This window comes from Falco peregrinus, chromosome 9 (assembly GCF_023634155.1).
Source record: "Falco peregrinus isolate bFalPer1 chromosome 9, bFalPer1.pri, whole genome shotgun sequence".
Lineage (NCBI taxonomy): Eukaryota > Metazoa > Chordata > Aves > Falconiformes > Falconidae > Falco > Falco peregrinus.
Window position 1 is genome coordinate 23,754,150 of NC_073729.1, and position 12,344 is coordinate 23,766,493.

At 42.8% G+C, this 12,344-nt stretch overlaps 1 protein-coding gene across 8 annotated transcripts in view; it reads left to right on the forward strand.

The window, feature by feature from the left end:
* DNAJC5 (DnaJ heat shock protein family (Hsp40) member C5) overlaps positions 1 to 12,344 on the forward strand; it is a 32,869-nt gene that overhangs the window by 14,231 nt on the left and 6,294 nt on the right. For 4 of the 8 annotated variants that reach the window (XM_055813968.1, XM_055813966.1, XM_055813969.1 and 1 more), the window contains 4 exons: positions 3,072 to 3,137; positions 3,986 to 4,098; positions 8,138 to 8,274; positions 10,692 to 10,905. In XM_055813968.1, the coding sequence (XP_055669943.1) occupies positions 8,168 to 8,274; positions 10,692 to 10,905 (321 nt within the window). In that variant the 5' untranslated portion in view covers positions 3,072 to 3,137; positions 3,986 to 4,098; positions 8,138 to 8,167. The remainder of the gene's footprint in view (positions 1 to 3,071; positions 3,138 to 3,985; positions 4,099 to 8,137; positions 8,275 to 10,691; positions 10,906 to 12,344) is intronic. The other 4 variants (XM_055813967.1, XM_055813965.1, XM_027790169.2 and 1 more) reach the window with 1 other exon arrangement.

Consider the following 12,344-nt stretch of genomic DNA (forward strand, 5'->3'; position numbering starts at 1 on the left):
TGTGTTGTGAATATCATGTAATAAGGAGGGGAGATATTTACAAGTAATTATAAGCAGGGTATTATGTAGAGCTCTGGGTCAGTGGATCTGGCCTGCTGAATAATGAGATTGGATGGGTAGATCAAAACATTCCTGAGTCACTAAATTAGAATTGCCAGTCGCAATAGAAATTGCACGAGCAAAACCCCCAGAAGATGTGCTGCAGATGGCTGCTGTGCTGGCGGGGAGGATGCGGTGATGAAGAGATGATGTGAACTAGCTGGCGTGGGTTTCTCATCTATTTAGATTTTTATAAGTAGTAGTTTCCTTTGGAATTTATTTTCGTCTTGTTCAGTTATTTCCAGCTCTAAATCAGGCTTTGTGCAGCTAATGAAACTTTGTGTTGGGGTAGCTGGGAGACTGAGGAAAATATTGCTGCTTGCAGCCATGTTAAGATAAAAATACTTTTCTATATATTCTAAGTTCTGTACGTTATTACCTATGTATGCTGTAAAGAATAGACTTTTTTTTCTGATGGAGTTTTGATGAGGCCTGAGCCAGAATCTTGTATTTGAACTATTCGAAGCTTCTATCCCCGCATCATTATATCTTTGTTTACTTCGTGATATGCCAAATGCTGACTTTAGCAGGATGGCTTATTTTGTCAGAGGTGAGCAAGTACAATCAAACCTCCAAAGTACATTTGGTCTTTGCTTTCTTGCCCTGTTTCTCTCACAGGTTTCCAGCTGTGTGCAGCGGTAAATGGAGCGCACTGGTGCTGTTTTCTCAGTTCATCAACATTTCTGAAACATCGGTTGCCTTTGAAAGGGAATTAGTGGTAATTTTAAAGATGGTCTTCATCTTGGTATGAAGGCAGAGATTATTATTGTTAGGGGGGAAAAATAAATGGCGGTGTGTCTGCTAGCTAGAGATTGAAGGAGAAGTTTTACAGTGAGCACAGGCACGACTGGCAGACGGGTCTGCGTGTGTCCCTCCTCGTCCCGGTGCACTGGGAGCCTGGGCTGGAATTCCGACTGCGAGCCCTGCTAATGCCCACGGCTTTCTGAGGATCGCTCTGGAAGTGTTCTTGGAGCTGTGCCTTTGTGATGAAGGGAGCGGCAGGCAGGGCACCTGGAAGCTCCTACAGGTTCACAAAACAGGACATTTCTCACCTGAGCGAGAGCCTGCCCTTGAGCATTGCATACGCTCTGTCTGAGTGGGAAAGCTTGAATTCTGCCTGTAGCTGGTGCACTCCCTGCCTTTCATTTTTCAGGAAAAGTCCTTTGATGGTATCTCTCAAATTAACTAAATAGATCCATTAACAGTAAGCCGATTATGTAGTTGTTGGTTGGTTCGTTCTTAGTCATTTATGGGTATGCTGCTAAGATGAAGCAGCTTCTTACAGCTGGTGTAAAACAAATCCTGCGGCCGGCAATGCCAACAGCTTGCTGGGTGTGTTCCCAACATCTCTGTTTGCTGCACCAAACTTGCAAGTTCATGAAAGGCGTACTTTTTAATTGAATGGGGAGTTTACTTCTCAAATGCCTTCGGAGCTTGTTCTTTGGAATCTGTTGAAAGGGTTTGGTTGATGATTAAGCAATGACTTGTCGGGTAAAAGCTGCTCTGAAGTTTATTATTATTATTATTATTCACGAGCTTCCACTTGTGAAGTTTATTGTTTGGTAATCTAATGCGTAAGTAAGTTTGTGATTAAGCAGGTACAGGATATATCTAACCCATGCCATTAATCAGAAAGATATTTTAACATGTTGCAGTGATTTTCCCCTAAATGTTCCCATAGGATCATCTAGCATTTCCTAGGCTCCTCTTGCCCATTCATTCTTTTGTTTTCCCGTGGCCGGTGGGCTGGAGCAATCTGTCCTGCTGTGCCTTGGCTGCTGGGAGAGGGGGGCCGTGCTGCTGGGTCATCTCGGGCTCTGTTCCTCCCTGCGTGCCACGGTGAGACTTGTGTCTTCTTTGGGTGATCTACTTCAGGAAGAGGGAGTGGGGATGGGATAACACTGGGTTTTTCTTGATGGAAATTTGTCCTGGCAAAATGAGCTGGTATTGTTGTGCAGTTTTAAGTTCCACGAACCAGTTCTGCTGCCGGGTGGAGTGGTGTTAGGAATGGCACGGTGGCATTCCACTGCTCCGTGCTTTTGCACGTCTGCTTCATCTTGGTGGCGGTGCTGTGCATAACTTGTGAAGAAAGGTGCTGTAGCGGCGATACTGTTCTTTCTATTGAAACAAATACATTAAAAAATGACTTTTGAATGTCACAAAGGTGTGTGAGCACCACGAAGGCGCTCTGGGCTGCGGCATGGGGCTCCCTGTGCCCTGTGCCGGAGCCCGGCAGTGTGTCGGGGGAATGCGTCGGTTCAGTTTCTGTAGCACGCACTCTCACAATGCTGCAGACTATCAAGGCTTGGAAAACACACTTCTCTTGTTTTAAGTACAGATATTTCACAAATGCCCAAGTTGAAAAAGTCCCAAGTCTTAAACAGATAACGGTTGTTAGAGTTTCTGTGCAGCTCGTATCTTTGAGATAAGTGTGCGTCTTCCGCATGGGAAAAGGTTTGGGAAAAGAGGCTGAAGCTGCAGATAAAAGCAGAGAGCCCTTGAATTTATATTTCTAACTTACTTCGACAGCTAATCCATTCTAAAGATAAGTATTTACATTGTGGAGACTTGCTGTAGTATAAAATATTTTGGATCGTAAAAAGACTTGTGTTTTACTCTGGACTTTCACATCAAGGTGGCATTTGAGTGGAAGCATCATGAAAATGCTTAAATGCAGCCTTTAAAACGTGTTCGCCAATGCCCCTGAGCGTGTTGGAGGAAGGTGTGTGCCCGCTCAATGCACCCAGACGGCAGTGTGCCCCCACGCTCCCGGTGGCTTCAACACTTACTTGCTTTAAGTGAAAATTCTATATGTATGGAAATGAAATAACAAAAATGTAACTTTCTATCTTTCCTGTCTTTAGCATATTACGAAGGATTGTTAGAATAAAATAATGTGATGATAATTTTGTAATAAGCCCTCAACGTAAGAGCTATTGAACAAATGATTTGCTTTTTTTTTTTGTCTTTAGGAGATTCAGTTTTAGAGGTGTGTGGAGGCTGTTACCACTTACCTTAGAGTATTCAAACGACACCAGGTGAGTACTGTATTTTTTTGATTTCTGGTAGCTACTCATTTAAATGTAAAGTAATGCCGAGGAAACAAAGTTCCTTATAAAAATATCTAGTACGTCATGAAGCCAAGCTTAAAAGGACTCGTATTTTTCTTGATAATACAATCTTTGTTGGTTGGGGTTTTTTCCCCTCTGTCTCCCCTTTAAAAATGATTTTATTTCTTTTTCACCCTTGAAAAATACCAGATTGTGAGAATGACTCTAAATGAATCTGAGACAGACAGACAGGATGCAGAGGCCAGTGGTGCTGCTTTGCTTTGGTGATAAATCAGTATTTACTGAAGTGTTTTCTGGCTTGGTGTTTTTATTTAGACTTTTACTAGTAAACACTGGTTGAGATAGTTCAGTTGAAGATTAATACCTATAGTTATTTTTCTGCACTGGAAATCTTTGAAAAGGTAGTAATCTTAAATTTAATTGGCATTATATTTTACCATGTAGTCAGTAACCAGAAATGCTTCGCGGCATACAAATCTTTCCTAAAATACTCCAGCGCTTCCTGAAGTTGTATAATAAAGCATCAACTAGACGTAATTTTTGTTAAGAGCTGGCAAAACATCATTTCCAAACTAGGCTCTTTAATCATCCGCTAATATGCTCTTTCAAACCACAATTGCAGAGAGCTTGGCAATGTTACGGATAGCTTGTGCTGAAGACACTTGCAGGGTTGGTGCTGTGGTGGTGCTGGCTGTGCTGGGGCAGCAGCCCACCGCTTCTGTCCAACATGGCTGTGAGTTTGTCTTTCTCATTCCTCTTGTTTCTTGTTTGTCCCTTTCGGGGATTTCTCTGTGTTACTGGCTACGTATGGAAAGACTGGGAAGCTGGTTTGTTCATCTGGTTTCAACCAAACTCGTTTGCAAATGTGCAGTTTGGATAGAGGGTATCCATTGAGGTTAATGACCTGCCGTTATCCCGTGTGCAGTGGGTAAGTATCATTTACTGGGTTAGGAGGTGGCGGATTTTGTCTGTTAAAGCGGGATTTCACTTTTTGAAACAACTGTTGACAGGCAGATTCCCTACATTGCAGATAAACACTTCACTAAAATTGTTGTGAACAGCACGTGTAAAGGTCTGTGCATTGGTGCATGGTGTGATTTATCCCCCCTGCCCTGCCTTTTACAGTAACTTAAACTTAGGAATGTACAGATATTAAGAACATTTAAAATTCTGGTGAAGATTGGACCCCAGTGTCCTGCTGTAGTAGTATTTTTGAGTTAATATTTTTTGGTTTCCTCTGCCCCTTCTGATTTCCATCAGTGGCACTGAGCAGCCGTAACTCCATTCAAGAGCAGTCAGGTGGGCAGCTGTGCCTTTCTCACAGACGTGGGAAAACGTACAGAATTAATGGGAAGTGTGAAAAGTGATATTTTAGGCAACTTGGTATTTTAGGGTTTCCAGAGGTTTGTTCACAAAAAATACTTAATGCAGCGAAGTGAAAAGATCCGCTGCTAGGCTACTTTTGGATGTGAACGACTGAAATTTTGTTGATACCCTGCATCAAATCAGCCCTGCATCCCTCTGCTGCTACAAGGCGGTTCTGTCCAGCAGGGATGTGATTCGGTGTCGTTAAGAGCGTCTGCTCCCTGCGTGAGTGTTGTCGGTAACCTCCGTGCTCTGTCCTGGCGCACAGCTGGGCATGTTTCCTTGGAAAAACTGGTCCCCCCTCGCTGCCCCCTTCCCGTCCAGTTCTTTGCAGCATCTTGCAGTGGGGTCAGCTGGAGTTCCAGCCCTCCCTCCATGCACCGGGGCTACTGCCACCCTTTTTGGGGTTGGCATTCACTGGGATGTTCTGTGGGTGTTTAATTCCCTAAACTGGCAGAGAACTATTCAGTTCTCTTGGCTGTAATAATAGTTTGCCATTTTAAGGAGTTAAATACAATTTACAAAAGGGACAGCAGACCTGGCAGAAACTAAGATATCACCAGTTTCAGGAAACTTGATAGGCTGCTTTTGGGAAGATAAAAAGAAAATTAGTCTTTCTAAGGTTCAATTTACCATTGATGTATTTAAAACGTTAAGGCTGGCTTCCATATATAACCTGTCAGGTTTAATCTAAGTCTTTTCAGCACAGTGGTACCAATTATACTTACCTGGTCATGCTGAAAACTGTTGTGTTTTCTGGTGAAGCTGGCTAATGCAGGATATTCCGGTACACAGGTGGTTAAAAACTGTGCTGTTTAATCCAGGGGATTACCTTTCTTCAGAGCTTTCCAGAGAAACCTCTTCAGGGCATCCTGCTCGGTTAGAATGTGTAGCAGATGGCTTGTTGCTGCTGAATACAACACTTTTTAAAAATACAGAGCTGCTTTCAGTATTGTGAATTAGAGCCACTTGTGAAAACAGTAGGATAGATCATATCCTGGCTTATGAAGCACTCTGAACGTAAAAAACTTTCACCTTTATTCTGTTTCATATTTGAAATGCCAAAGGTTGCATTCCTAGTAATAATACGCTTCTGTTCCCTTAAATAACAAGCTTCCCAGCTGAATTCCCATTACCACCTCGTCTTCCACTCTTCTGCCAAGGGCAGCGTGTCCATTTCATACCCATTTTGAAAAATAAATGCCAACACCCCATTACAGCCAACTCCAGACAGCCTGAGCTGTTCAGGTTGAAGCGATTAAAGATTGCAGCAGCGTGGACTTTTATTCCTGTGCTTGCCTTTATCCTTGACAGGCAGCCTGCAGACTGATAGATATCACCTGGATCAAATTGAATTAATTTTTATATAATAAATTGGCCCTAATTTAACAGTGGAGATGTTATTAAGCAGAACATGGTGTATACCTGTGATCTGCAGCATCTGTGCGCCGAGGGCACATTGGATTGGTGTCGAAGGAAGCTTGTTCTGCTTAAAACAGAGCTACAGGCTTTTAAAGCAACGCAAGTGTTCGTAACACCTTGGAAGCTCCAGCGTGAGGCAATATGCCCTCTTTGGAAGAGCTAAATTAACGTGCCAAATCGCAACTGGGATGCTCCCCCCTGTGACTTCAGATGAATCCCACTGGTCGCTGGCGAGGAGTCGGGACAGACACCCTTCCCGTGGCGGGCGCAGTGGCAGGGCGCAGTGCCGGCGTGGTGGGGAGCTGCTGGGGAGGCTGCGGGTGGTGGTGGTGGCGGGGGAGCAGGAGCCGATGCCGGGGCAGCGCCGGAGCAGCCCTGTGTGATTAGCTAGATTACCGGATAGACGTCAGGATCATAGGTCTTTGACCTCAGCACTGGGACTGCTGGGATGGGGGGGGCGGGGAGCCTGCGGCCAGCTTGACCCGTAGCTGCAGAAGGGAGAAGGCAGAGGGTTGTGCCTGGTGTTTTCCTCCTGGATGGAGGATTTCTTTTCTGACTTTTTGTGTTGGTTTTTTTTTTTTTTTTTTACTTTTGGTGAATCAGATTGTGCCCAAGTGAATGAGTTGTGTTGTGTCTTGCAGCACTCGGCGATTTTCCTGTTGTAACCAAAGCTTCTGGTAGCTGAGCCAGATCCTTTTGAAAGAAAGGGAAAGATTTCCCTTCCCTACCCGCACATTCACCTTCCGGATTCGGGGTATATTCTGAATTCTCAGGCAAAGCACCTTTTATTGTTAATAATTTATAGCTTCCTTATTAGGTAGCTTTTAATTAAACTTACCAGAGCTGCCAAAGACTTTTTGAAGGAAATTGGATGAGTGTTTAGTAGTTTAACTGGCGTATTCCACCTGAAGGAACTGGACTAGTGTCCAGGGTTGGACTGATGTAAAGCTGGGGCGGCCAGATGTGACAGGGTAATTAACAGTAGGCTCTGATGGAGCAAGAGAGTTGTGGTGTCTCTGTCCACATCCTTGCCACCTAGTCACACTTGTGGAGGCAGGGAGATACCCGGTGCTGGTACAAACAGAATGGTGCTGTGTGTGATGGTCACACCGGGAACCGGGCAGGGCAGGGTACGGAGCCTGGGAGCGTTCCTTCCATGGAACCTTTTAAAAGCTGAAGTTACTAACTTTGTTATATAAGATAAAGAGTTAAATTAGAAAAGTCCGGGGCTTTAAATATCTTTTTCAAAGACTACATAATCTGGTGTAGGCTAACTGTAATGACATAATCCAAAAATAGCCAATAGTCCGGGATGCTCATCCTTGCGGCAGTTCTGCAGCTAAAGAATGGCAGATGCTAAGCTGCTCAAGGTGTGAGGGGACACTCCATACCCACCCCTGGCATGGCACAGGGGACGCCTCTGGGGGCTGGCACGTTGGGTTTGGGAGCAGGGGGTTAATCCATGTTCAAGTAGCGTGATTTTAATTACGGTACATGTTAAATGTTTGATCCGCGCCTTCCGATGAGCGCGGAGGTCTCCTAAGTGGGCAGGCGTCTCCTCTTCCCCAGTGGGATGTACAGGCCTGCTCACCCTGGATTTGTCTAAAGGATTCTGCTTGACTTAGTGTCAGTGGTAAGGTGGGAGGCTGGGGTCTTGGGAGGTGCGTGGAGATTGGGGTTTGGGTTTGGTTTTTTTTTTATTTTAAATGTAACAGCATGTCTGCAATTGAAAATGCGAATGAAATCATTTACCCCTGTGCAAGCCTGGTGCAAAAAGGCAGCTTCCATGTAATAGCAACCCCTCTGCTGTCAAGTTTCTATAGGTATTATCACAAGTGAGTTATCTTAATACTATGAAAGAAGATGGAGTAGCTTTAGGGATGTTACGTAGTACGTAGCTATACCTTAGCTGTTGGTTTGGTGTTTTTGAAAAGAAGAGTGTATACAGTAGTGACTCTGAGGTGCCTGCTGTGCTGGCAATGTAATAGTTGTTTTCACTGATAATTCACTGAGTTTTGTAACTTTTAAACTTCCATGTGTTAAGAGCCTTTTCTTTACAAAGCACATTTAAACCTTATAAAAGATGGATTTTCACATGCAAACTCTGTTTCTAAGGATGATTTGATTCATGAGACCTGTGTTCTTCTTTGTTTAAGCGTTTCTTAATCTTTTTTTGGCAGGGGCCAGTTCTCTTTTCAGGTTAGTTCGAGATGGCAGACCAGAGGCAACGTTCGCTCTCTACCTCTGGGGAATCGTTATACCACGTGCTGGGGTTGGACAAGAATGCCACTTCAGATGATATCAAAAAGTCATACAGGTAAAGGTTCAAGTTTTTACACCTGTTGCCCAAATAGCACAAATAGCTTTAATTAAGCATTCAGCAGATGGGCTGTTTATGTATAGGCTTGCCTTGGTTTGCTTAAACCTTTTGGAAGAAAAAACGTGTAAGAAGACCAGGTGAAAATATGGTTGCTTCTTGCAAAAATTGGTGTGAAAACACACCTAGGCTTTGTATGTAAGTGCTGTTAAATATTTACATCTTGCCTCTCTAGAAAGTTAAATTCTCAAATACGCAGTATCATTCTAAAAGGTCTTTAGATGAAGTTGAACAGAGTTTTTAAGTCTGTGATCAGTTAAATTCTCCATGTTACGTAGCCTTGTGTCTGGCTCAGGGACCACAGCTGTGCAGTACTGCCCTTTTGTTCATCAATTCCAATTCTGGCACAGTGAGGTGTAGATTAAAGGTGCAAATAAGGATAAAAACTTGAGTATCAACAATGCCTTTTTTTCTAGAAATGAATTCAAAACTTTTTACTCTGTGTGGAGTTACTATTTTAAAAAACGGATTTTTTTTTTCTTTTCTGGAAAAGTTAGACACATGAAGTGGCTTCATACTGATAAATAAAAACAACAACAAAGAAAAGGAAGAGTCCTGTAACATTCCCCCTTTCCACATTCCCCCCAAATTGGCTTAAATGCCATTGTTTCACCTTAAGCACGAGCTAGGGTCCTGCAGACTGTTTGACAAGTGACAATGTATTTAACGTTACACTAGGGGTCAGCAGTAATCTTTATATGAGGATACTCTTCTTTTTCAAAGTTGTTTTCTTTTAGACTTTAACATTTACCAGAACTTTTTCCCTTTCAAAGTTACATTTTAATACTGATGGCAACTGCATGGTGAAATGTATGAATAAACAGGGTGCACGGACTCTCCGAAATTAGCTGTGTCTTCCTAAAACCTTGAAGTGGAAGCTTGAATCTGTAATCCTCAAGCCTTGGCAACTGGAAAATAATTTTACCTTCTTGCAGGGGAAAGACTACAACAGTTTTTCCTTTGGAGGAATGACTCAGCTGGATCCTAGGGTGAAAAGTAGCTGTTTCGTACTTACCTGAACCTTCATCGAATCTTGTTTCCTCAGCTGCTCCTTCACAGAAGTTGGACTGACTGTCTCTTGCTTTCACTCTGTTTGAACATCCTTTGCTGGCCTGGGGGGCATGGGGTTTGTGTACCTGTAGGAAATGGGGAAATGAAAAATAGTTTTCTATTGCGCCCAACGGTAGCTAAGCCCTTTCTAGGTTTATACAATTTCCCTCCAATTATAAAATCGGTGATTGTTTCAGTCCTCGCTGAGGCTGTGGCATTAGTGGCAGCCGTGGATGTTATTTACCCAAACAGCATCATTCACAGTTTGAACATTTCACTCAATTTATTGTTTGACCACTGCAATATACTTGCATGCACATCTGAATGTGTGCTTGCACAAACCTTTATTTTATGTATGTCTGAACATTTCCCTACTGCAAAACTGAGATGCGTAAACATCTGCAGGCTTCTGTGTATTTCTCAAATAGCAGACTTTGGGGCAGGTTTCTGTAGGAGGACAAATACCTTTTTGGTGGAGGAGAACTCTTGGCATACTGTATTGTTTTTCTACTTGGGAGTACATTTTTTCTGTTTATAAGGAGGTGTTTGGCCACTTATTTCTACTGATTTCTAGAAATAGCCTGGGCTGTGTCAGAACTAGAAAATTTATCAATGCCTAATCTGATCTTTTTGTGCTAGTTCAGAGACCTCTGGGGACTGTAAACTGCTGTCGTTTAGTTCTGAGAGATCTAGCATGATTAAGGGAGGTACGTTGTGATTTCCTGATGTCTCAAAACTCTGAAGCATTTTCTGTTCTAGCAAGCCTTGAACTGAAAAGTACTTTGCTCCTGCAGAGGAATTGGCAAATTAACCACATGTGATTGTCTATTCTATTTTTGTGTTCAGACGCTGCAGATTAGCTGTGGCAGCTTGCTTTTATTTTGTCTTTGGTACTATATACTTAGACTTCTGGTGTGTCTTTTTGCTGTTAGCTTGGTCTTTGCTTTAGCAGGAGCAAAACTTATTGGTGGAAATTGCTGGAAGTAAGGGGTAAAAAAAAAAAAAAAAAAAAAAAGAGGAGTACTACTTTTCTTCAATGTCTGTCTTTTTTCCTTTGGATTTCTGAGGGCCAAATCCAACAGTCTGAAGTCAATCCTGTGAACTAAGCTCGGCACTGCTGCAGCCTTTTGTTATCATCTAAAGGAGAATCATCAGGGAAGTTGAATCACAGATGAAGGAAACCAACTGGAACTTGAAAGTCTGCCTTGAGTGATAGGCTATGGAATTAAAAAAAAAAAAAAACCAAAAAAAACCAGAAACCCAAATCCCAGTTTTTAATCTATAACCGTCTCTTATTCTTTCTGCAGGAAACTGGCATTGAAATATCATCCTGATAAAAACCCTGATAATCCAGAGGCAGCAGAAAAATTTAAAGAGATCAATAATGCACACGCAATATTGACCGATGCCACAAAGCGAAACATTTATGATAAGTATGGTTCCCTGGGTCTCTATGTGGCAGAGCAGTTTGGTGAAGAAAATGTGAACACATACTTCGTGCTCTCCAGCTGGTGGGCAAAGGTAAATAAAAGTGCAAAGAGAAGTTTTTCTGGATTGGCATTTAAAACTCTTAGAGAGCTCCATTTGTTAATTGTGGGGTTTTTTTCTTTTGGAAATTGCTGAATTTCTGACACCTGCTAATTAAGCTTCTCTTACTGTGTGGCAGCTTCTGGTTCAGTGGAATTTTTCTATTTTCTTTGAGTGATACAGGCCTAGTAAGCCAGACTTAGGTTGCTGAAAGAAACTTGGACCTTTCTAGTGGATTTAAAAGTGATGAGGCTTTGGGGTGTATTCTCTTTGTGTTTTCTGCTAAATTTTTGGCAAAATGATTTTGCAAAAGAAGTCCTGACTGTGAACCTGAGCTCACACGGGAGATCCGTTCAGAAGTATGCTTACAACTTCCTCGGAGGCTACCCCGAACAAATGCCACTTCTTCAGCGCTTACCCATCCTTGTTTGTTGTGCAGGAGAGTGTCAGCACTATACCAGAACTACGCTGCAAGCTCACGTTTCCTCACAAATGTGTGCAAAAAGCTGTTAGAAGGTACTGCATGTGTGCAGGAGGTGTGAGAACTGTTGTACAGATGCCTTCTAGGAATCTGCTGCCAGTACCAAGGAATTACTCCATTTCACTGGACTTGGAATTATTTTTAAGCGTAATATGCTTCGGTCTTTTTTAAGTAATACATTTTAAAAACACCTCATTTACTCAAAAGTGAAAAAGCCCTCTACCTTGTACATTACCCGTTTCTCATGCTGAAATTGTCCAGGCTTTTGCGTTTCGGGCTGCTCTGCTTGGAGCGAACGTAATAAGTAAAAGACGGCACGACTGTGAAACTGAAGTATGAAACCTTAACTGCAGCAGCTGACTTCTTCAGTGACATGACATTGTTCACAGTGCTTTATGGCTGATGAAAATATTTTCCTAGTCTTGACATTTCATTTCATGGGTTCATTTTTCTAACCTTTACCAGCGTTGTCTCCATCTCTCAATTCCCCTGCAGTAAGAGAGTAGTTATATCACTGTGCTGATTTGCCATCTTTAAAACTATTTTTTCCAAACGATTGCACAGGGACCTATATGCAAATTACAAATTTTGCCCGCTGACACTGTGACAAGCCCCTGGCAGACTTGGCTGGCTTTGAGGTGCCTTGCTCACGTATGGGTCGCATCTAACCTCAGTGCCCCGAACTTCGGTGTGGTGAGCCTTGCAGCCGTGCCTGCAGCCTTGGGTGGGATGACGTCCCTGCTGTAGGTACATCACCACCTGTGTGTCAGCTAGCTGGTGTAAATCTTTTTCGGGATTATTTTTATGCAAGCTACAATCTGTCCTAAACCCTTGCACCACAGGATTTTAATACAGAGGCACTCCTTAGACCTATATCTTCTTCCAGGTATAGCAGAACAGCCCACTTAAACCTAAACTGTAGGAATTCTTCCAAGTAAACCAGGTTGGCAGT